General features: G+C 40.7%; 1 protein-coding gene across 5 annotated transcripts; it reads right to left on the bottom strand.

Annotated features, from left to right (window-relative positions):
* Positions 1–1,418: 1,418 nt before the first annotated feature.
* Positions 1,419–21,966, bottom strand: LOC130699508 (phorbol ester/diacylglycerol-binding protein unc-13-like). Of its 5 annotated transcripts, none has more exons than XM_057521797.2 (11): positions 21,647–21,965; positions 12,256–12,285; positions 11,021–11,123; positions 7,445–7,562; positions 6,254–6,380; positions 5,715–5,840; positions 4,344–4,570; positions 4,136–4,263; positions 3,166–3,198; positions 3,043–3,095; positions 1,419–2,959 (listed from the first exon to the last, which is right to left on the bottom strand). In XM_057521797.2, the coding sequence occupies exons 1-11, from the start codon at positions 21,666–21,668 to the stop codon at positions 1,434–1,436; spliced, it is 2,493 nt and encodes an 830-aa protein (XP_057377780.1). In that variant the 5' UTR covers positions 21,669–21,965; the 3' UTR covers positions 1,419–1,433. The 5 variants fall into 5 exon arrangements, with proteins under 5 accessions (XP_057377780.1, XP_057377771.1, XP_057377772.1 ...); XM_057521788.2 differs by having other exon boundaries at positions 3,019–3,095; positions 21,647–21,958; XM_057521789.2 differs by having other exon boundaries at positions 3,019–3,095; positions 6,254–6,377; positions 21,647–21,952.
* Between the last annotated feature and the right edge of the window lie 11 nt (positions 21,967–21,977).

Here is a 21,977-nt window from a genome sequence, read left to right as displayed (position 1 = left end):
GAGAGAAAAAAAGTGTAGCTCCACTTGATTACGGAAAACCGCCCAGCCCGCACGCATACACAACTTCTCCCTGGAGCGCGCGGGTCCCGCAACAGGCGGTCGCATAGCGTCCGCATAAATAGAACACGCCACCGCCGCCAGCATCACAACCAATTCTCTCCGCCTCTTTTGTTTTCGTTTATTTTCATTTGGCGGATATTGCCCTCGTATTTTTGTAACAATGACTTTTGTTAAGAGCACTTTGGTGTAATTTCACGCCGCTCAGGTCCCCTTATCTGACTTCAGATTCTAAGCAGAATGTCGTTTGCCTCTTTTTTTTTTTTTTTTTTTCTTCCCTTTGCCATCGACCTTGATTAACACATTTGGGAAACATGGATACGGATAAATATTATGGTCGACAATGTAGACCGAGAACATTTATCATCGAGCTGATAGACTTTTGCGGCTCCATCCCCCCCCCCCATGTGGGATTGAGTAACGACATCAGCGTATCGCCAACTCCCGCTGATGTAGACCGCACGCGGACTGTGCATAGCACAGCGGGTTATCCGGAGCACTTAAACCCTACGGAATTCCTTTGGCCACATGATACTGTCGGATGATGACTTCTCTTTCTCACTTCCATTTCTAATCAGTAATATTAGTATGCATCTAACTGTCATGCAATTGTAATTCGGAATTAGTGTCATTCTCAAAAGATATTGTTGCCCAAATTCAATCAAAGTCGCTGTGGTTCGTGATTGGCACTCCCAACTTGGGGAATTACGAGTGATACGAATCAAGCAAGTTCATTGACATTTCAGAAGTATGTCAAATGAAAAAAAAAAAAAAAAAGAAAAGAAATAAGAAAAAAACCAACATGACGAATGCTCAAATCAATCAAATTTCGCTACAAAGAAAAGTCTCTTTAAAAAAGGCACAAGAATACGCCACGGCGTTGTAGCTGAGCAAAATCATACAGATTTGATTTTACACAAAAAAAAAAGAGAAAAAATTGAACAAAAATACGCATTGCGCGAGAGGTCTATTGATCAACAACATCCAAGCGGACTGAATATTTCAATTAGTTCCCTTGAATATTTACGCCATCTGTTGGACGAATCTATCAGCAATGAAGAGCGGAACAACGAACGGCAGAACAAACGGATGTGTTATTGACTTACAAAGAGACTAAGCCATCTAGTGTTCCGGATGTAGAACGGAAAAGATGCTCGACAAGAGGCGAATCAAAAAAGCATTTACAACCCGACTTCCCAAACGAAGCGGAGCAGCATCATTTATAGACGCTGAAACGCTGCAAAGCAATAGTCACTGCCTTTGTTATCTACACTTTGTAGATCGAGACAGACAACAGCCTAATGAGCCAACAATTCCGGCGTTTTCAAAGAGAGACATCATTATGCATAGGCAGACATCGAACCATATCGCATTCTTCAACTGGCATTCCGCCACGAATTGGGAGACGCGCAGCTAAAATGATCAAGTCGAACGCAATTCCACGGAGAAATAATAAATATTCGAAATCGTGGACTTGCCATAAGTTGAGCGCAGATCTTGTTGAATGCCCAGAGCCATTTCTGTCTGGGCGTCAAATTTTCGCAGGCGCGGGCAACAGCGACGGGTGGCGCCGAGATGACCGAGTCTTGCGGCGGAGTCGTCGGTGGCGGCAATTGATCCATTTGGTCGGTTGATTGCCTTCCAGGATCGCCTCGTTCATCCAGGTACATGTCGTCTTCGTCAAATGAAACGCCCTTGTATTGCTGCTGAGGCGGAAACGGAACTTGGGTGGCGATAGGCGTCATATCGTTCATGTCCAGGCTGAGATTGATTTCATTGACGGGCGTCCGTTCGTCCTCGTAGGAAGTGTAAGGACTGGCGTGTTCACGATCACGATCACTACAGATACTGGAAGAACGACGTCGCCGGAAGTGTTCGGCTCTTTCTCGCCTCGATTGTTGAGACATTTGGGACAAACGAGACTGGATGGAACCTCTTCTGTGATCGGGGTGTTCAATTGATGGTCCACTACCAGCTCGATAATCACTGATAATCATCTGATCCTCTTGTCCTCTCGAACTCAACATATCTGTTTGCAGTCGATCAAGTTCACCCATCATCAGAGGCGATTCGCTAGTTCTTCCGCCAAAATTTGTTGTCAATTCCGGGCCGGTTGGTGTTGTTACACTGGCTATGCTTTCTCGTCTCCTAGTCATTGGTTGTTCACTTTCGACGCTTCCACCGCTGCTGCTCAGATCACCGTGATGCATCATCGTACTCCTCTTGGAGAAGATGTCCCCTAGCATTTGCAAAGGTTTGAGTGGCACAGCATCTTCTAGGATAGTCTTCATAATAGCAGCGGCCGGTGCTGTGATTGACGATTTTTGTGGCTGAGGCTTTGGTTGAGTTTTTGTCGGTAAATCTGGGACGTAGTCCTTTTTAACGGGGGCTGTATATTCATTGGAATAATCGTAATGTTCTTGTTGGCCATCATAATTTTGCTGAGACCAATTAGACGTGGCATCTTCCGTTGAATAATTTGCATCATAATTGGCGTCGTAGTTGCCATCGTACGCGTACCACTGGCCGTCATAGTAATATCCCGTTTCGTCATAATAACCATAACCGTGACTCTCCTTGCCGTCATCGATGACAGCAGCCACGCTCTCGTTATATTGCTGGCCTTCGCTGTAGCCATAATTGTAATCGTAATTGTAGTCGTATTCTGAAGTGCCACCGCCGTCGTATTGCTGATAAGTTGAATAGTCATCGTAACCGGCAGCTGTTGAGTAGTTGTACTGCTCTTGTGACTGATCGTTATTGCCAATTGGATAGGGCTGGCGCTGTTGCTGAGGAGGCTGCTGGTAATTCGCATAGTCTTCGGAGTACGTAGCTTCAGCTGAATTATTAGTCTCGTGTTCATCATACAAAGTCGACTGTCTGGCAAGGCTCGGTTTTGGACCTGAAATGTTGGATAGAAGAAAATGATTTCATCTTATCACCATCGTTCCAGAAACTTACTAGTTGTGGTTGGCTGTATACAACCTTTGGCAAAATTGGTTCGAATTTCACTGGCTGTTGTAGAGCGTCTGTCTGGGCTACATGTCATCATTAAAAAAAAAATGAAACGGTTAAAAGTGTTCAACTTAAACGTAACAAATTAAATACCTATCGTAACAGTTGGAAGAATTCTTGTACTGCCTGAAAAAAGAAAAGAAAAGATATTATTCCAATGTATGCAGCCGATAATTGATACATGGCGAAATGAATGCAATACACGCCATAGAACCAGGAAGATGGGTTACAGCTTTAATAAATACGAATATCTAATTTGAGGCATTGTAAACTAAATTTTCATTCATTGAGCATTAATAGCGAACATATTACTCACATGATTTCGCTACTTTTGTCAGGTTCTATAAAAGTGTATACAACATTAAATTATGTTGCGTTTTATGGTTTATACAACCCAACTTGGACAGACGACATACTATAAATTAATATTCCTTTTGACCTCAGTTAGAGGTTAGAGCATTTGGTATCTCCCAGATCTGGTGCAAGAAGTGTTGGTGATGAACATTACTTGCCATTGCTAAACAGAAGCATTATTCTTTTGTGCAATTCTCGAAGATTGAGAAAAATGCACTGGGAAAGCTCTGAATTCAACTGGCTAGGTGTCCAGAACATAAACTTTTTCAGTTAGCCATGTTGAATAGCATTGCAAATTTACTTTAAACTATTACAAATCAGCAATAAATCATGTGACATGAATAAGCAGCAGTGCAATCAACGCGTTCGAAAGAGCTAAATATTGTTCTTTTCTAGAATCGTCTCATATTCGTTTAACATCAGACATTATACGGTTAAATCAAATTTAAGGCGTTAAATTTGATATCAAAGCCGACAAAATATGGCTATTCATTCGCCATCTATCGTAACTGGTTGAGCTATGAGTTGGAAATTTGACGCAATGAGGTCGCTCAAATGAAAGCACGCAACAATTTTTCAATTATAACGAAACGATTGTTCAAAACTTATCAAAGTCCTTTTCGGTTAGGAATTAACGTTAGTTGAATACCATAAAAACAAAAAAAAAGGAGGCAGGTAAGAAAGCGGTATGTTATTTTCACGCACTTACCCGGTGGATTTGGATTCTTTATTAGGACGACTATTGTAATACAACGGCTCTTCCGTAGGTCGTGGCCATTGGTCCGATTGAACATACATCTCCTCAGACTGATCATAATTATAATCATACCCATCCTCCTGTAAAATAAATCGATGCATTACCATTGAAAAGGCAAAGCTGAATTTTTTAAACTTTTTTTCCTCTTCACCAAACTTACTTGCGTCGCTGGATAACCGCCGCCATAATCGTATGCCCAATGCCGCTGATCCGTGCTCGTATCGTTCGTTTCGTACGAATTTTCTCGACTGATTTCCGATGACCTCTGCGGCGATGGGTATTGATGGGCAACGCTCAGGTACTGTGAAGCCGACCCGTTGGCCTCGTGATGCTGGACCAGCGGATAGTTGACTTCGCTTGTATAATCGCTGTCCTCCGACAGTCCAGCTTTAAGGAAGAAGAATCAAACAAAAGAAAAGGGTTAATGAGACACTAAAAGGACAACCTTTGCCACCTCTTACGTCATTCAATCATGCATTCAATCAAAGAAAAAGGTTGGAAAATTAACTACTGCTATTAAATATCGTACAGTCGGCTACACAGGACTAACTATAAAGCGAAAGGCACGACAATGGCAATAGAACAAAACTGGCAAAAATGAAGAGTAATCAGTGAGGGTGCTATAGAGATCATCGACGATAACGTGATCATAACGCATTAATAGTCTAAACGAGATGCTGGATATTTTGATCGGCAGCAGATTATGATCTCTTGCATGTCACTATTGATTGCTCGACTGCACGATCGGACAAACCCACGCTTTTATCGTCATATCTGCAGCGATCGATGGTCTACGTATGCCTTTCGGCCATTTCCCAATAATTCTCGTTCCAAAAACCCAAAAAAGACAGCAAGAACAACAAAACGAGGAAATCTACTTGGCTTTATAAACCTCGACAGAACGGAGAAAATCCAATGGGGCAGTACTATATCTTTATAAAAAAAAAAAAAAAAGTATGGACTGGCATTGTGCAGAGGCGTGTACATAGTAAATCTACAGGGAAACGAGTCTCCATAAAACTATACTAAACTCTTTATAGGGAAAAGAAAAAGCGGTTTGACGCTATAGGAAAAATCTCACATCAATCGATACGTACAGCTCGAAGTTGATGTGTTGAGGGGATTATATTTCTTTTGATTAAAAGAACAGCAAAATGAAATTTCTTTTTTTTTTTGGCAGGGGATAACAAAAGCCTTGACGACATGACTTGCCTAATACTAGCTGCATAAGTATCGGTTTTGATTGAAACACGGACTTTGATAAGATTGTTCCTTTCCGAGAAATCCTTTTACGTTTTCAAGTTTTTACCCTTCTAACAGTCAATTAGTAGTTTAAAATATCAACAGACGCGAGACACAACTGAACTTTTCCTAAAGGCCAAAAAGCTTTACCCGTTAAATTTGTTACAATGCCAACAAACGGAACCCCATGATGGCCGACACTCTATAATGATTTCCTTGGAAAATCATGCAGCCGCCCTGCGTCTATAACCTTTTGCGAGTCGTCCATCAAATGGATTAAAATACGTACAGTGAATAAGGAATTGCTGTTGGCGCCGCTTCCCACCGTCTCGTATCGAGGACATTTCTTGGTCCAGCACGTGGTTGTAGGCCTCCAACTTACGCTGCATACCGCCGAGGTCCACATCTTCCGAGTCTATTATTTTTTATTGTTACTTTTGTGGACATTTTTTGCTTTTCCATATAATTTGCAAAAAGATTACAGATATTCTTGGCTGCTTAAGAAGGATATCTGAAGAAACAATCGTTTGTTTTTTTTTTTCATCAATGTCTCAATCAAAATTGGAGGAATATTTCAAATTTACGAAAGACACTGGAAATGCCTTGAGTATTAACGACTTGTTTACTACTACCGTATTTTTGGTTTGGTGAGTACTATGTGTACAGGAGCTATATAGTAAAAAGGACAACTTGCGGGAACTCAAATTTTACCAACCAACAATGTCTCACAAATGGCTTTTGCATTGCCTTCGTTTGCTAGTACGTGTTATGTGCGACATGGCCAACAAAGCTGGGATAGTCGACAGAAAATAAACAAAGAGCTTTTACCGTAAGGCAATTCGAAGCGGCAGTCGATGAGAAGGTAATCGCCAGTGGGATTGCGGGTTCCGACCACCACTCCGTTTTCCATGATCTGCTCTGCATCCAGCGACATCCACTGACCGGTTCCTTCCTGCTTGTTGACAAGGGAAAGACACGGAATAATTTAGTTCAGGAAGTTGTGCTTATTTTATCACGACATCGATCCATCACTCCACATAGACACAGTGAAATTGGTTATCCGCACTCGCCAGAGAACGGATTGTTGTGCCTAACTGAAACTAAATTGGACACAGGAAACAACATTCGTTCAAAGTCTAGCAGACCTAAATAATAAATCAACGAATCGGGACGATCTAGGTTGTCGACCCAGTAGTAGGCAACTGGCTCTTCAAACGGGCACAAACTGTCACGTAGGACGACAAAGCGGGTAAACAGATTGAAAAATAATTGAGAAAACCGTGAGGTACGGCAAAACACCGAGAGGCAATAGAGGGCGTCTCTATATTGTAACCAGGGGGCCATGAAGCCTCGACTAATAGGATTGGTTATAGATCGAGCTTCTACTGCTAATGCGCTGCTAGTCGCCCCCACACCGTCTACATTAGAAGCGAAAAATAATATTTCTGTACTTCACACCTAAAGGTAACTTTTTTTGTATAACGAGTACGTGAAATCATGTTGCCATAGTCGATGTTTCATCGTCTATTTCCCATCCCCTTGAAACAATCAAACTGAATCACTATTGGAATACTCTTAGTGGCTCACGATACTCGGCAGTTTCTAATGTCTTATGGATTTGTTTTGCTTGCCAGTCTCGACGATTACGACCACTCCCTCTTCCTTGGCAGGCAGCTAAAGCCGGGAAAGCTCAGTGCGACGTGCGTGAGCGTTCTTTTTATTTTCCCCGATGGTTCGAGAGCTGATCGACTGCACGAGCAGACCTATTCGTACCATCTAAAGTTGCAGCCGAGACGACAGGCCAATATAGAGTTTCTCCCATCATTCAGACGAGATTATTTTGGGTCATGTCCGACTAGACTTTATCGCAGTTGAGGGTAAAAATGACGGAACAGTCTGTCAAGACACTGAGCTGCAAGAAAACGATAAGGTTCAACACGGAAGGATGTCGTGTTTAAAGATAATGACAGACAGAAAAAAGAAGAGAAAAAAAAAAATAATAAAATGTGGAATGCTTACTTCATTTGAGTAGGGGACTTGGTGAAGTGGCAGCCAGTAGTGTCCCATGGCTTTGTCCCAGATGAGGCCTTTGTTCCAGACTTCGATGAGTAGGCCCGTGTCCAGGCAGTTGGTCTCGCTGTAGTGCATAAATAGAGAAAATAGAAATCGTTAGTTGGATAAGTCTATGATGAAAGCATGTTCTTAAAATCAAAGATGTTACACTTAAACCTTAAAAGTAAAACACTTGTGAGACATAACGTTGTAAAAATTAAAGAAGTTTAACTATTCTTCGTTATTTAATTTTTAAAAGTTTTGAATGTCTTTATCCAACAGTCATTATGGATAAACTTGATCTACGTCACGAGAAGTTAAGCTCTTCTTGAATCAATTGGGCAAGTCGCCCACGGGCGTCCTTGTGGTGAAACTGATTAGAGTTGATATAGTTTCCAGTTCATAGAACATCCAAGTTTGCGAAGATATCGCCGTTTGCTCTAGAAATGTTTTTTTTTCTCCTATGCGTACACATACTGAACGCGCTCATCATCAAATAATCAAAATTATAACTGACAGAACATACAGTAAACAGAGTTGAATAGGCTAGCTACATTGCTAAAACTTGACTTCACTTTGCCCTCGAATAGACGCCATATTAAGTCATTCCTTGTTACAACTGATTATGTAGCGAAACAACAAAAGAAACGAAATAATTGAAAACACCCAGTCGGAGGAGATATATAGACCCAGGACATATCAGCAGTTGCTCGTGAAGACGCAGAGCAATAGGGAAAGGGAAATGCTGTTAATTTATTATTTACAACTGTTTTTGTTGTAGCTCGCTGTGGTGTGTCTACTGCTTTTGGACTTGGTAGAGCGATAAGAACACATCCATCACCCACTACGCAAAAGAAAACGCGACTCGGCGGATGGAGCAAAGCCGACACATAAAGTACAAAAATAAAATGAAATGCAATTCAAAGGAAATACGATAATGTCAGACAGCGATTTCTTCATTTATGGTTTTAATCAAATTTCGCATGTTTTCATGCTCGTCCTAGTATATCTACTCGCGGCTAGCGGAGAAGCATTTAGAATTTACTGAATCAATGACACCATTTAAGGGTAGTAATAAACATAAAAATTACTAATTCAAATTAGTGTTGATCACAATCAATTTAGATGGAACTCGCACCACGATCGGCTTAAGCGGATTTTTTTTTTTATTTTTTGGGGAAAAAAAAAAAGTTGGTTAGTATTTGCTAATGATCTGTTTACATAGTGTTCCCAAAAACCGATTGTTTTGGCTTACCAACTGGTGCGCTTTTTTTGTAGTGAATCTACACTTAAAAGAGAATTATTGTTTGGCTTATACGACGGCACAATAAACTACGTATTAACAGTTGCACGCCATCTTTCTTCGTACTGACAACGTGACGATTGCATGGCTTTAGTAATGAAACCAACCACACGAGTTACATACGCTGGGTTCCCCTTTAAGGATGAGGATTAACGAACACGCCGAACGACTACCTACGCATCAACATGTGTAAGTCGGCTGATTGCATATTCATTGGCATATTGAATTTCTTGTTCTTGTCTAATATCTTGCATATAGTCGACTGATCCTAAAAGCTAATAGCCCCGCGGACCCAAAAATGTATTCTGTTATAAATATACATGGCTCTTTCTGTGGCTTCTATGGCTCGGGTTTTTGTAAACATACAGGAGGGGAAAAAAAAGCAGATTTCACCTTGGGCTCGCTTTTATCGATTTGATCTGAATGTGCCGACCGCTGGAAAACTACTACATCCCAACACTACTATTTTGTTGGCTTTCTTTTGTCGTTGACATCCGAAAGAAACTTTGTCTTTACGTGCAGTGGGTAAACCGAGCCGACATGTTTACGAACACAAAGTAGAAATGGTCCATAGTGTGAAACTTTAGGCTAACACGGAGAATATTACTACGTGCATTGTCTAACGTTGAGCTCTTGGAAGATGGCAATCAAGTCTATCGTGAATAATGCAAGAATTTAAATGCAGACAAAAAAAGTGTACATCCATCGCAGCTGGATGAACCTCAGGCGGATTACTACGTAAACAGTAGACAGAACGAGTATAGTACAGTGGAGAATCATCAACATTGTGCAGATTGGCAAGTCCAATTGGCTCTGGCTCTTTGAATAATCCTCGCAATATCCCTCACAAATATATCGAGTAGGATCACGCGAATTTGCCTCGAGGTTAAACAGGAACATGTACTATAATACCGGTTGTGTATCTAACATGTTGTTCGAGTGCTTTGGGGTGTAGACGTGCGTCACTTCCCAGCTCACTCGACCAGCACTCAGCACTTTCCAAATCGATCGTTCCGCTTTTTCCTTTGATTTCTTTTTCGCGTATGTGATGTGTTTGTGATTCTTTGCCAACAGTTCCGGCCCCACTGGTTGTGTTTTGTTTGCTCTTTTGCACTACAAATACTCTGTTTTCTTTCGACATCGTCCTATTTTTTTTTTTTTTTTTTTTTTTTTTATCTTCAACGCGTTCGAGACCTTGTCCCGATCACACGCGCTGATAAGTTGGCGGCCTTTATTACATGTGCAGAAAAGATTCCCCTGATTACAACGGCATTTCTTTTTACTCTGACCTACATATATTTCCTCTACCCAAGTCTGCATTTGTCTGATTCGTTCACTCTCGTCTCGATTTTTTTTTTTACCAAACGTTTGTAGCGATTGCGCAATGCCAAGTCAGTGTTCTATGTAAAAACGCGATTTTTGGTGCCCCTATTTTTCTCTACATACTCGCGCGTCCACAATAACACGCTTCACTATCGTCCTCAGCAGCGAAAAAGGCAAATCTACGTGACACGCAATGCTAGATGGCGTCGGTAGCGATGCATCATGCCGCAAGGCCATAGTGTCATCGACACATCACGTTATTGGACAGATGAATGATCACGGTCAATCGCTTCATCACGCAGACGCAAGACAATTCAATCAAACAGATAACTATACGTAATTCAATGTATGTTAAAGAATTCAAATAAAAAGAAATCGATTTTTACTGATAATTTAATGGCACGTCGTCAAAATGACGCAGAAAGCTGCGCCAAGAGAAAATCTAAGCCGATAAAGTCAAAAAGCCTTTGTACCGCAATACAAGCGATAAGTTGTCGACATCAATGCATGCGAAAAAAAATTCCTCTGAAGTGCTGACCCACATTCATACAACGACGATTTTCGAGCATAAGCCAATGGGCACATACAGCCCACAACAAAAACCATCATGACGTCAGTTGTCACCCCCGCCAATATCGACATAGTCACTCATAAATTTATGGAGCTAGACCATACGTAAAAAACAATTCACTTTTGTTTTTTTTAGGGCGACTGCACTTAATCCCAATCGTCCCCCCACTCCACCCCAATTGTGCATTTTCGTGACACGCGCAAAATACAACGCCAATCAATTGAGATGTTCCAGATCATTGTGTGTAATGCGAACAGAATTACCGACCTACTTCGGGACACGTGCGTCACCTGTATCATGCAGCTTTCTCATCTTTGATAGGATAATAATTTGAAAAAGGACTTACAATAGAAAGTCTTGTTCCCAAGCTGGATTGGCCCCCTTGACGGTGATCGTGGTGGACTTGACATTTTGCAACTGGAGAGTGACGTACGTGTTGAGCTGGTTGGCTGCAAAATCAATTGAATAAGAAATAAAAATTTTTGAAAAAAAACAAACAATGAGTCATGAAAACTCAGCAACGGTTGACAAAATAAACAGACTATCGTCAGCGCCATCATGAGCAGACAATCAACAACAGAACAATATACTATGGCTTCTCCCATCTGCGATTCAATTTCCCTTACTTGTTTGCTGCAAAAGGTAATAGGGAGGACACGGCCAAGGAACTGTTCTCCCTGACCTTTCAACAGAGACGTGTTCCCTTCAGAAAACGCACTGCTTTTACCTTGATGAAACGTCCAAACGTCTCTATGTATACAGCCATATTGCTTTGAGCAACCATGCTGAAAGGCTCTTTAATATATATGACAAAAGATCAAACGCCAAATGTTGGAGGAAAAAAAGAGAACGAACGCAGGGAAATGAAACAAGTCCTCTCTCCTCTGGTAATTGTTTTTGCCGGAGAAGAAAAGTCAGCGACTGCATTTTGAAAAAAAAAAAAAATTAAAAAAAAATACATCTAGGTCCCTTCCCACAAGTGCTGCTACAGTCAAGAACAGTTCGTAGAGGACGACAAAAACTAAAAAAAAAAATGCCCCGAAATAAGTCAATTGCAAATCGTCGTTGTGCTGATGCGACTCAAGAATATAAAGAGCACGTCCAAAGGAGGAGTGGCGTTCCTTGCTGACATTGAAGCAGATCGATAAGCTTGTTGACGCAATGCCGTTTACTGTTTTGCAGCCGTTTTATTTGTACGCACCAAAGCGGAGGAGGGAAATTATACCAAACGCGCGCACTACCAACTCGCTATCAGCGCCAAACAGCTGGCAATAGATGTGGATTAAATAAAGGAGGTGGCATTCGAAACAGACTAATCAGCCAACGATGTGCATTTACTTTTATTTTTGGAAGGGCTTATTTCTGACATCAATGGAATTCTTTTTTGTTTAGTGGACGCGTAGGAGAGCGGAAATTAAACCGAATCAAGCCGTCATGATGGGGGTGTAGTTTCCTCTGTTACCATGAATGATGGACCACGCGTGAAAAGAAAAGCCAAAAAAACAAGGACACACATCCGATAGACGACATCGAAAACAGACAAACACACACAAAAAAAAGAAACGTGCTGATAAGACTTACCACTTGGTCCCGCGAACTTGGCCCGTTTCACTGTAAAAGAAAAAAAATTACATTAAAAATTGGTTACATGTAAGCACAGACATCAACATAACACATCACTGCTTAGCAACACTGATGAAAACGGCGGATTGGATGATGCAAGAAAATTCGAGAAACTTTATTCAATCAAATGACGAACGTACTTATTTTAAGTACGTAAGCTCCAACGATTCTTTGAATAATAGAAAATTACAAGTGTTTTTGCTAAAAGGCTGCAACATGCCTATTAGAAATAAAAGGTCAAACGTCTTCGAGAGATTTGGGGGAGAAACTGAACGCACAACAAGTTTGTATTGTTTGCTTTTGACCTTTTAACATTATGCTACCATCTTTTGTTGCAGTCCTGTGAGACTGCAAGCCTAATTACATCCAGGATTATTTTACAACTGTCTATAATAACGCAAAAGCAGTGAAAGGGTGAGACTATATTGCAAAATATTAAACAATGCAGTAATGGCGCCTATTATGATGCCAACAATTGACTATAAAAAACTCTGGAGGAAGTTTCAGAAAAATCATGAACAAATCTTCAACGTAAATTTAAAATCTGTGGCGCTTTGAATACAAGTCCACGGATGGCAAGGTACTCAAATAAAATTATAGAGCCCCGTACCATCAGTAAATCAAACGAAGAATTTGCCCTAGAATAATTAAACACGATACACATCCGACAAAAAGTAACAGGGATTTTCTAACCTGAGTCGATTGCTAAAACCACTTGTTTTCACTTGAGGCAAATGGCTAATGCCATTTAGGGTACACTAGGGGGAATGGTACGCAATTTAGCCGAGATGAAATTTATGGTGGAAATTTATCTAATTATTCTCGACAAGGATCATCTCAACTTTAAAACTCTGAAATGTGAAGGTTAAACGAGTATTAAAATTGACTCCAGTTTCGAATCACACAAAACAGCAAACTCATTGTCTGCAAAAAGACTAGGGTCTCAAATTAACATTTTTTACTGCAGTTTCTTTGTAAAGGACGGTAATTGTGCCAAATTCATATTTAGTAACGAAGTACAGCATGACACGCTACGAGTAATAATTCTACTAGAGCAAAATAAAGGGTTGAAAAAATCTTAAACGTACAGAAAAGAAATTGGAAGCCGAGCATTGGCGCCATAAACGCGTGGTCAATGGCGCCTTAGCTCGGCTTTGTGTGTTACAGGAAAAAAAATTTTGTTGAGGTGGTTTCAACACCGTACTTGGCACAACGACCACGTCGTTCACAAGTTCCACAAATTGGATAAGTTACATAACATAAAACAGTTCATTTTGCATACGACACGATACCATAGATACAATCATATAATAATCATTTCAGTTACCAAGTTTTGTTTCGCCTAGAAGACGCACAGCAAATTCTAGACGGAATAAGGTGTATGATCACCAACTTTTCAATCACGACATAGAGTACTTTCGACTTGCTGAGAACGTTTTGTCACTATGTGTCTCCAACGGAGTCACTAGTTTTACTATGAAAACTTTGGCTGCCATGTTGGCTTCTTGTGCCTAACGACTACAGTTCAGCGAGGTCCAAAGGCTAATGGCTACATCCGGTGGTAGGCCTTACGGGGGAAGGGTTGTTTCGTCTTAGTGTGTGCCAAGTTTGATCATTTATGATTTCATTTTTTTATTGACACCATTGATTAATTATATCACCATTTTCGTCAATAAATATTTTTAGGAATATTTAATCTATTATTAATATTAATAAAATACGTTTTTGTGAAATTTTAAAATCATTTTAATAAGAAATAAAAAATCTGGCATCGATTGGTGTCAGTTTGGCGCCGTTTCACTTGCTACAACGACCAACTGCTTAGACGTGACTCATCTTCCTTACGACCTACAACGTTACTTGTCGTTGCACAAATTAAGAAATATTGCAGAAACTATATATATAACTATATATAACTAAAAGATTGCGAGCATGTCGTCCCCTTCGCCCTCCATTTTTCTTTTTCCTGTACCCCTGAAAACACAGTTGACTCGCATTTTCCAGAGAAACGGTTATCAAACGTGATAATAGGACGATGAAGAATTGTCACGGCACTAACGAGAATAGTAACGCCATAAAAGGACCAAGGTAACCAACTAAAAAGACTAGCCTTTAATCGTCAGGAATATCGATTGCAGTAGGTGGTGTGTGGGATGGCCCACCCACAAGGAAAGCCCACCATTTTGTATGCGAGGCATGTTGTCAACAGCTTCGCTGTGCATAAAGGATACAAAAGGTTGTTATACGTTTACATAATAGATCTAAAAGCAGCAGCATAAAGAGCCACTATAACTGCCCCAACAGGATGTAGCTGAATACATTGGCGGATGCTGTGACAAACGGGAAGTACGCACCAACCAATTTAAATTGAATGCTGCCGAAAACATTCAGTTCCCCCGAACGCGATTTTCATCGCTAAAACTGGGTAAGAAATTGATGCTCTGTGTAGGAAGATAACTTTGCAAAAACGTTTTTTTTTTTAATGCGTGGCATGGTTCAGTTGTGTTGCCAAGGAAGACGCGATGCACGCGGTACCCTGTTGGTTGCCCGCGCAATTTACCGCGGAGACAAACCCTACGGCGCACGTCTGAAATTCTTCTGACGCATTTTATTGACATAGAGATTTCCTCTTTCTTCTAATATCCCTTTCTCTATCCTGTTGGATGTTTAGAGCCCACGTACTCGCGTCGCTAATGCGTGCTAAAGATTGTCGATTTCCTTTGATTTCCATATTTATTTTTTTCGTATAACGCAAAAGGGCCGCTTTGTGGTTTTCTTCTTTTTGATCCTACGTTCTGCCAGACACATTTATCCGTTGCTTTTCGCGATTTTAATGCATCAAAAGCGTTCTTCTTTTTTTGCACTTGTTCTTTAATATTGGGATCTCACACTTTCTTTAGCAGTTCTGATGAATCCGCATTAGTCCGTCTGATAGCTGCACATAATAGAAAGCTGCTGCAGTCTGCAAAGCCATCAGACTGAATTCATCGCACAAATGAGGTCAATTATTTAATTCAATTCCTATTACAGAGCTAGAATGACGTAAGGACTGATCGAACGTAACCCAATTTCTCTAGTAGCAAGGACAACTTGTGTGCCTATCAAACATTTCCAGTGGCTTCCTGCTGTGTCGTACAAAGTTCCGTTTTGTCAACAAATGTTTTCCCATTCCTTTTCCCCATCAATAAATTATTTCGGCAACTCGACAGTGTCATCCCGTTAGCTCTGCCGTTGCCCTTGTTTATCTTTTACGTCCGTCTTTCTCACGGTCGTCTCTTTTATATTAGCGGAAAAGACTTTTTCATATCAGTTGTTCGACATTGACGAATCTTGTGCTAACCGCGTTGCATGGCCTTGTATTTATTTAATATTTATGAATTTTTTTCTTTTGCCATTTCTTTTTAGGTTTTTCCGCTTCAGACGTTTAGCGTAGCAACTGAATATTCGCAATCGACCCTTTTATGGAACCTCATTTCGAAAAGAAAATGGTGGAGGGATGATATCAATCCATGGGATTTAAAATACAATTTTAACGAGGGCGGAGGGAACTAATGGGGAAAGAAGATCCATCTTCGATGGTAAGTGCTGCCAAGATTTTGAGGAAGGAAGTAAGAAAGTATTTAGAGATTGGTGGCCGTCAACATCATCGCCGGTACTGCGAGTGGGAGGAAAAGTGTGCGTGGATGCAAGCGCTTTTCCTCCGTGAACGGAATGAGGAAAGGATGTCCTCTGATTTTTATTATTTCCTTCAACGAGCGGAATGCGGATTAATGGAACATTTTAATCCCTACCGGCACGCCCTTTTTCCAGGGTGAAATATATTTGACGGGCAAACGAGGCCGACCTGCACTTCAAATGATGTGGACGCAGCTGAAACAGAACGAGAAAGTTTTCGTCGTGTTTCTGTTGTATCCGTCGGTCCTTTATTCGTGTACAGGATTTCGAATGAAGCGATGTGGCTAATCAGATTGCGTATACGTGTTCAACCTCCGGCAGAACTTTCGTGATTTCAAAGTGAGAATGTGCGGAATGGCAGAAACGGGTGCGGTCGTCTATTCCCGCAAGGGCTCGTGGGTCGTTGGGTGCAACTCCCAAATCACGAAACAAAGCAGGAAAATAAAACATGTAGCTTCTCTTGCATTTAACTAGAAGGCGATGAAATAACCAGATAATGAAGTTTTCAAAAAAAAAAAACTGACGAAACTTCAGATTCTGTACGTAACGTTTGTTTGAAATTGAACTAACGCAGTCGTTTGCAATGCCACCGAAATTGCGTGTCAGAATCATAAGGGAAGAAGTTGGGTTTGCCACGCCCTGGGAAGACGAGAATTGCAGCCACTTGTTAAGTTGAAATTAATTCGATATAATGGGCAAGCACCACAAGAAATTGACGTCAACATTTAAAGAATAGTTCTAAATGAGATAACGGTGAACTAAAGGTTATTTTGTGTTGTTTACTGGAGAGCATTAATGTTGTCAGTAAGTCATCACTGGTTCATTAGACCTAATGTACATGTCCCGACATTCTTGTTTGGCTTTCCACATGTTGCGCTTCGCGCATCTTCATCACTCACGCAGCCGTAAGCACAAAATGCAATTTGATTTTGAAATAAATCCGTTCAGCGAAATAACGAGTATCAGCGGGAAATTCGAATTAACGGGAGATCAGCATCAAGCAGAAGTTGTCAAAGTCCAAACAATTGGCTGAATGGAGAGTTAAATACATGTCCCAAGCGGTACTATTAGCAAACGTTACATCTACGAAGCCAAATTTACAGTTAGACGATCACCTGTTTGCAGCAGTTCAATTGTAGTAAATGAACATCATTAGCTATTTATTGTGCCATTTTGGGAATGAATTCAAATTTAGTAGTTACAGTAAATGATTTCTCAATCGACTGAAAAAATTATTCTTTCACGTCGATATTGTCGGCAACTATTATCAGTATTTGTAGGGATTTTTTTTCTTCCTTAAGTTGCAGTAGGGTTACATGCTGTTAAATGCTGTTACGGGGTTTGTTAGATTTGTCGGGTGCTTAGAAATCGAAAATTTTTCAACAAACCCTTTGAATGCACCAACAGCTGAGTATGTTACATCATATCGGCATGTAACCCAATCGTAAATAATTAAATAAAATGTGACCCAATTTGTCATTCTCACTTTAACATACAAGACTTGTATCATGAACGTATCTTCACTACTTGTAACTCCTAATGCGCAGCGACTGTATTGAATGCCAATAAATATCCAGCTTCAACATATCGTGTACTGTAGTGCTCTAAAGATTTCTTCCAAAGTTTCTTTAAGTACATTGATTCTTATACGGAAAAGCTAAATAAAATATCCTTGTGATGGAACATCAGGGAATTCAGTTTGTTGTTCCCGAGCGGTGCAACGGCAAGCCAGTTTCATCTGTTTCGCCCTGAAGCATAGCCAGAGGATAATCAAGAACCAACTTGCAATGGGATGAATTCAATAGTACGTCATAACATAGCGGAATCTAACTAATAACGGCCTTCCAAATTAAAAAACCACGAATTTCGATAAAGAACATTGTTAACCCCTTCAAAGTCCATCGAACCTGGTTGTTCAATACCCCTCCCGTGCCTCCATTCCCATAGAGCCCCACTTAAAAAACGATTGATCTTCTTCTTAGTATTCTTGGGTGCCCATATTGTTAAAGAGGGTACAGCAATAACACATTCCATATCAGTTAGTGAACCCACTAATATTTAATGGCCATCATTCCGAGAGTAGTGATTAAGAATTTAGATATCCTCATTATGCAGTAACGTGACCAGAACTGTTGCACGTAAAAGCTTCATATTTAACAACACCGATTACCACTACCGAGAACAAAGTCGTTGGATTAATACCATTCGTTTCCTCCTAATAATAGTGTAAGAGATTCATTGAAAATTTCAAATGCTCATCCGCTTTGTTTTTGAATATGCCTTTTAACTCAATTGATTGCAGCATAGGCTAATCTGTCTCTGTACGGATCCTGTGTATACGTCTACCTCTCTCGTTACCATCCCGTCGTTCCTTTTAGCTTCTCAATAATTGGGTTTAACTGGAAAACAGACCCGTAACACGACCTCGCGCAGCGCGTACCATACTACTCATCGACCCGCAGTGGAGTGCGCTACCCTCGCAGTATCGGAGCTTTCATATTAGGAAAGAAGAACCTCGCATGATGAACCAATCCGTTCGCATATTATCTGATCCGCGTGCGAAATGTTATATGAAATGGAGTCTACCAGAGATCAGACGTTCATCCCGAGAAGGATCTCTCCGGATCGTCAGGGAAAAGGTATGCGAACCCCCCTCTGTTACAAAGACAATAGCACAAAAACGAATGTCCCCCATCATGAAAATTCAAGTGATCGATACGTAGTATATAGAACGATCTTGAAATAGTGACATCCAATACCGTTTCATTTCTGGAATAAAATATCTCGCATTTTTCTCCGCCTCCGACTTTCCTTAAAGTTGACACAAGCTTCTCAACGACTATACTTACACGAGCGGATAAATAATTGCCCAATTCATATTCGACTTCTTATTTTTGGGGGTCAGTGTAAAGTACAAAGGTCTGACTCATTGTTGGTAAATAAGGTCTATATTTACCATCATGATTGATACGTGGATATTTATAAATAGAGGGACGATGAGCCAACTTTCGATCCACATTATGTACTCTAGTGCTGTGACTGCCCTCCATCCATCTAGACATATCGGTGGGTATATGGGTCGATAATCACGCACATTAACAAGCGAAGCTTCCAGCTAGGAAGCACCAAAAATTCAAAAATAAAAAAAAAATGTTCATTTCTTGTTCGATATCGTTCGACATATCTGTCTCCATTATGTCAACATTTTGTTTTCGTCATCCTGACGTTGGCCATGGGGAAGAAGAAAAATCCCACACAATATAATCAAATAGAGAAAAAAATGATGCATCCAATGGACATTGGCCAGAGGGAACAACGTCCATGAACAACAAAACAAAATTCTACGACAAAAAGAAAGGCATATGAGACCATGTCGGCATCGTCAACTGGTTTATGAAGCCACTGAATATTTAAAGTACGAGCCCAACGGCTATCAAAATATTCAGACGCATCCTCGTTTTTTGTTCCCGTCTGGTTGTCGCCTACTGGGATTATTTTACTTCTATGCACATAATAGGATGCAGATATACGAGTTGAATGGGCAAACTGGCGGCATTGAGCAGCTATCAATTCAGAAACCCCCCCTTTTTTGCAACATGTTAAAAAAAAAGGAGAAAATATTTGGACAGTCTTCTTGCGGAAAGGACTGCGTGAATCCATCATCGGCGGTCGGCGCCACATACGAGCTGTCTTAAGGTCACACCATAAGGCAATTATTATTTCTTCTTTATTTTACACATCGAATATAAAGGATTATATTTGAACGACAAGAATGCGGGATAAACAATCGAGTGAATTGATGTAGCATAGCTATGTGTGTTTTGAAGCCCCTTTTCTATGTGGAGGACGATGGGAAAAACGCGTGAAGAAGAAATTGCCTATGTAATCCGGTTCGTATAGTTTGTACCATATCTATAAATAGGATCTAATGGTCAGAGACGTCCTCTTTTATCTCATACGCGTACCCAACGCCCTGCGGTTCAATCACTGAAAAATAAGTAGCGCTATTTCGCTGGGATTGTGCAATCCACGATTGGAATTGAAGACGTAATAAAATATGACGTCATTGCAAAGGATGGGACCAATGAGAAAACAAAAATGCGGGTGTCGAGAATAGAACAGACAGGACGGACTCAATATTTTTTTTGTTCTTATTATTCAATCAAACATGTAATATCAGGCCCTATGCGGAACGAAAGGTTATGGCCGATCTGCTCTTTGTGGTCCCCCAGTCAACACATTTATCTATCGATTTGACGTATGAAGCTCTTTTTTATGTTCTTTATTATTTTCTTGGCTTATTTTTCGGTCTCTTGAATTTCCTGCTGCCCAGCTCGAGTTATATATACGATATTTACTACGCCTAGAAATACAGCCCTGTATAATATATAGATCTATAGGGACTATAGATCTTTATAGAAGTAAATAGAACTACAAGTCCTACGTTGTCGGGTACTATGAAAAGAAAAAGAAGATCCACTTTGGCGTTTAGTAGGCTGCCCTTTCTTTCTAAAGTTGGCTTAAGTTATAGTTTATATTCACTCTAAATATTATAAGCACACAAGTACCTTTTTTGCACGTATAGACAAATGAGCTTTGCATTGAGTCTCAGCAACACTTGACAAGATTTCTTTTCCCCCTTTTTATTCATCTTCTAAGCATCCATTAAGTGGAAATGCATTTAAAGTGTCTATTAAAAGGCTGACCTTTTTATAAATTATCTTTTCAATTTGCCTTTTCTCTCCTGTTAGCTCAGACTTTTTTTCGTTTTGCACGCAGCTCTGTTACACATCAGCTGACTCTACGAAAGTAAATCTAACGGTAATATGGCATCTACAAGAAAAAGAAAAAAAAAGAGGAAGAAAAGGAGATGGCTGGATCGGGAAAAGCGAAGGAGGACAAAAGAAACTCAAAAAAAGTCCATGATTGTTTCTGAGCCCTCGGGACGACAATCCCGGCAACTCGAAAACAAAAAACAAAAAAAAAAAGCTGGGGTGTATACACGTAGGCACACAGCTGGCAGCGGTAGGGGAGCCCTTTCTGCACTCAATGGTGTAGTGGTGGCGGCCGCAAAGGCAGCCGATTGAACGGTCGATAACGGCGGATGGCGCGGAGCTAGAGAGAGAGACTCGAAATAAGATTGTGTCGAGGAGGGGTGGGTATGGGGAGATCATCGATCGCACACCCGGCTGCTTGTTATTCCTCATACTATAGATTTGGGTATAGTCAAGCTTTCCAACACCCGTCGACCTGCCACTGTATATATTGTCTGTTCATAACGCGGTGGGATATTTTTTTTTTAAAGAGAAACACACACAATAAAAAGGTGACATGTTACACCAGAGATTTCGAAAATGACACGAACTAAACAAAAAAATGTCGTTCATGCCGGTGAGAGAAAGGCGGAAGTAGAAACGGGCCTCAACGTGTATGTCAAGTTTCGCAATCTGTGGTGTGCGATAAATATTACAGATAACAAGATTGAGCCCCCACGAATTACGTGAATTAAGATAGCGGCTAATGTTAGGTGTATACGTGCCGATTGATTATTATAATGCCGAGTCGTTAACAAAAGAAATAGTGGTCGTCATGGCACGGTCATAGATTGATAGCCCACACAACAATCTCTACAGCAAACTTGAATAGATTACACAGCACGGAAGGCCTAACTTACCCGTAACGCTAAGTAGAGACATAGCTAATGCGACGCGACCGATGGTTCTGACTAGTTCCAGAACGTGGGTTCGCCATGGACTCGTCTAATTTCGCAAAAGTTTTTTTTTTTGTGTTGTTGTTGTGCCCTTGTATTATTAGTTCGGTACAGTATATACGTTTGTTTGCACTATCCACTTTTCTATGTTGGATCTTCCTGTTGTTTGTCGAACGTTGTTGTCTACTCTTTTTCCCTTTCTCGTTATTGTATAAATACGTCGATACACAAGATACTCCAGTAGACACGGACGATAGCGTGTGGCGTACATACACCAGCAACCATGGAAGATTCT

This window comes from Daphnia carinata, chromosome 10 (assembly GCF_022539665.2).
Source record: "Daphnia carinata strain CSIRO-1 chromosome 10, CSIRO_AGI_Dcar_HiC_V3, whole genome shotgun sequence".
In the NCBI taxonomy this organism is placed as follows: Eukaryota; Metazoa; Arthropoda; class Branchiopoda; order Diplostraca; family Daphniidae; genus Daphnia; species Daphnia carinata.
Note: the sequence above shows the minus strand (reverse complement) of the source record. Positions and strands in the feature narration are given on the sequence as shown.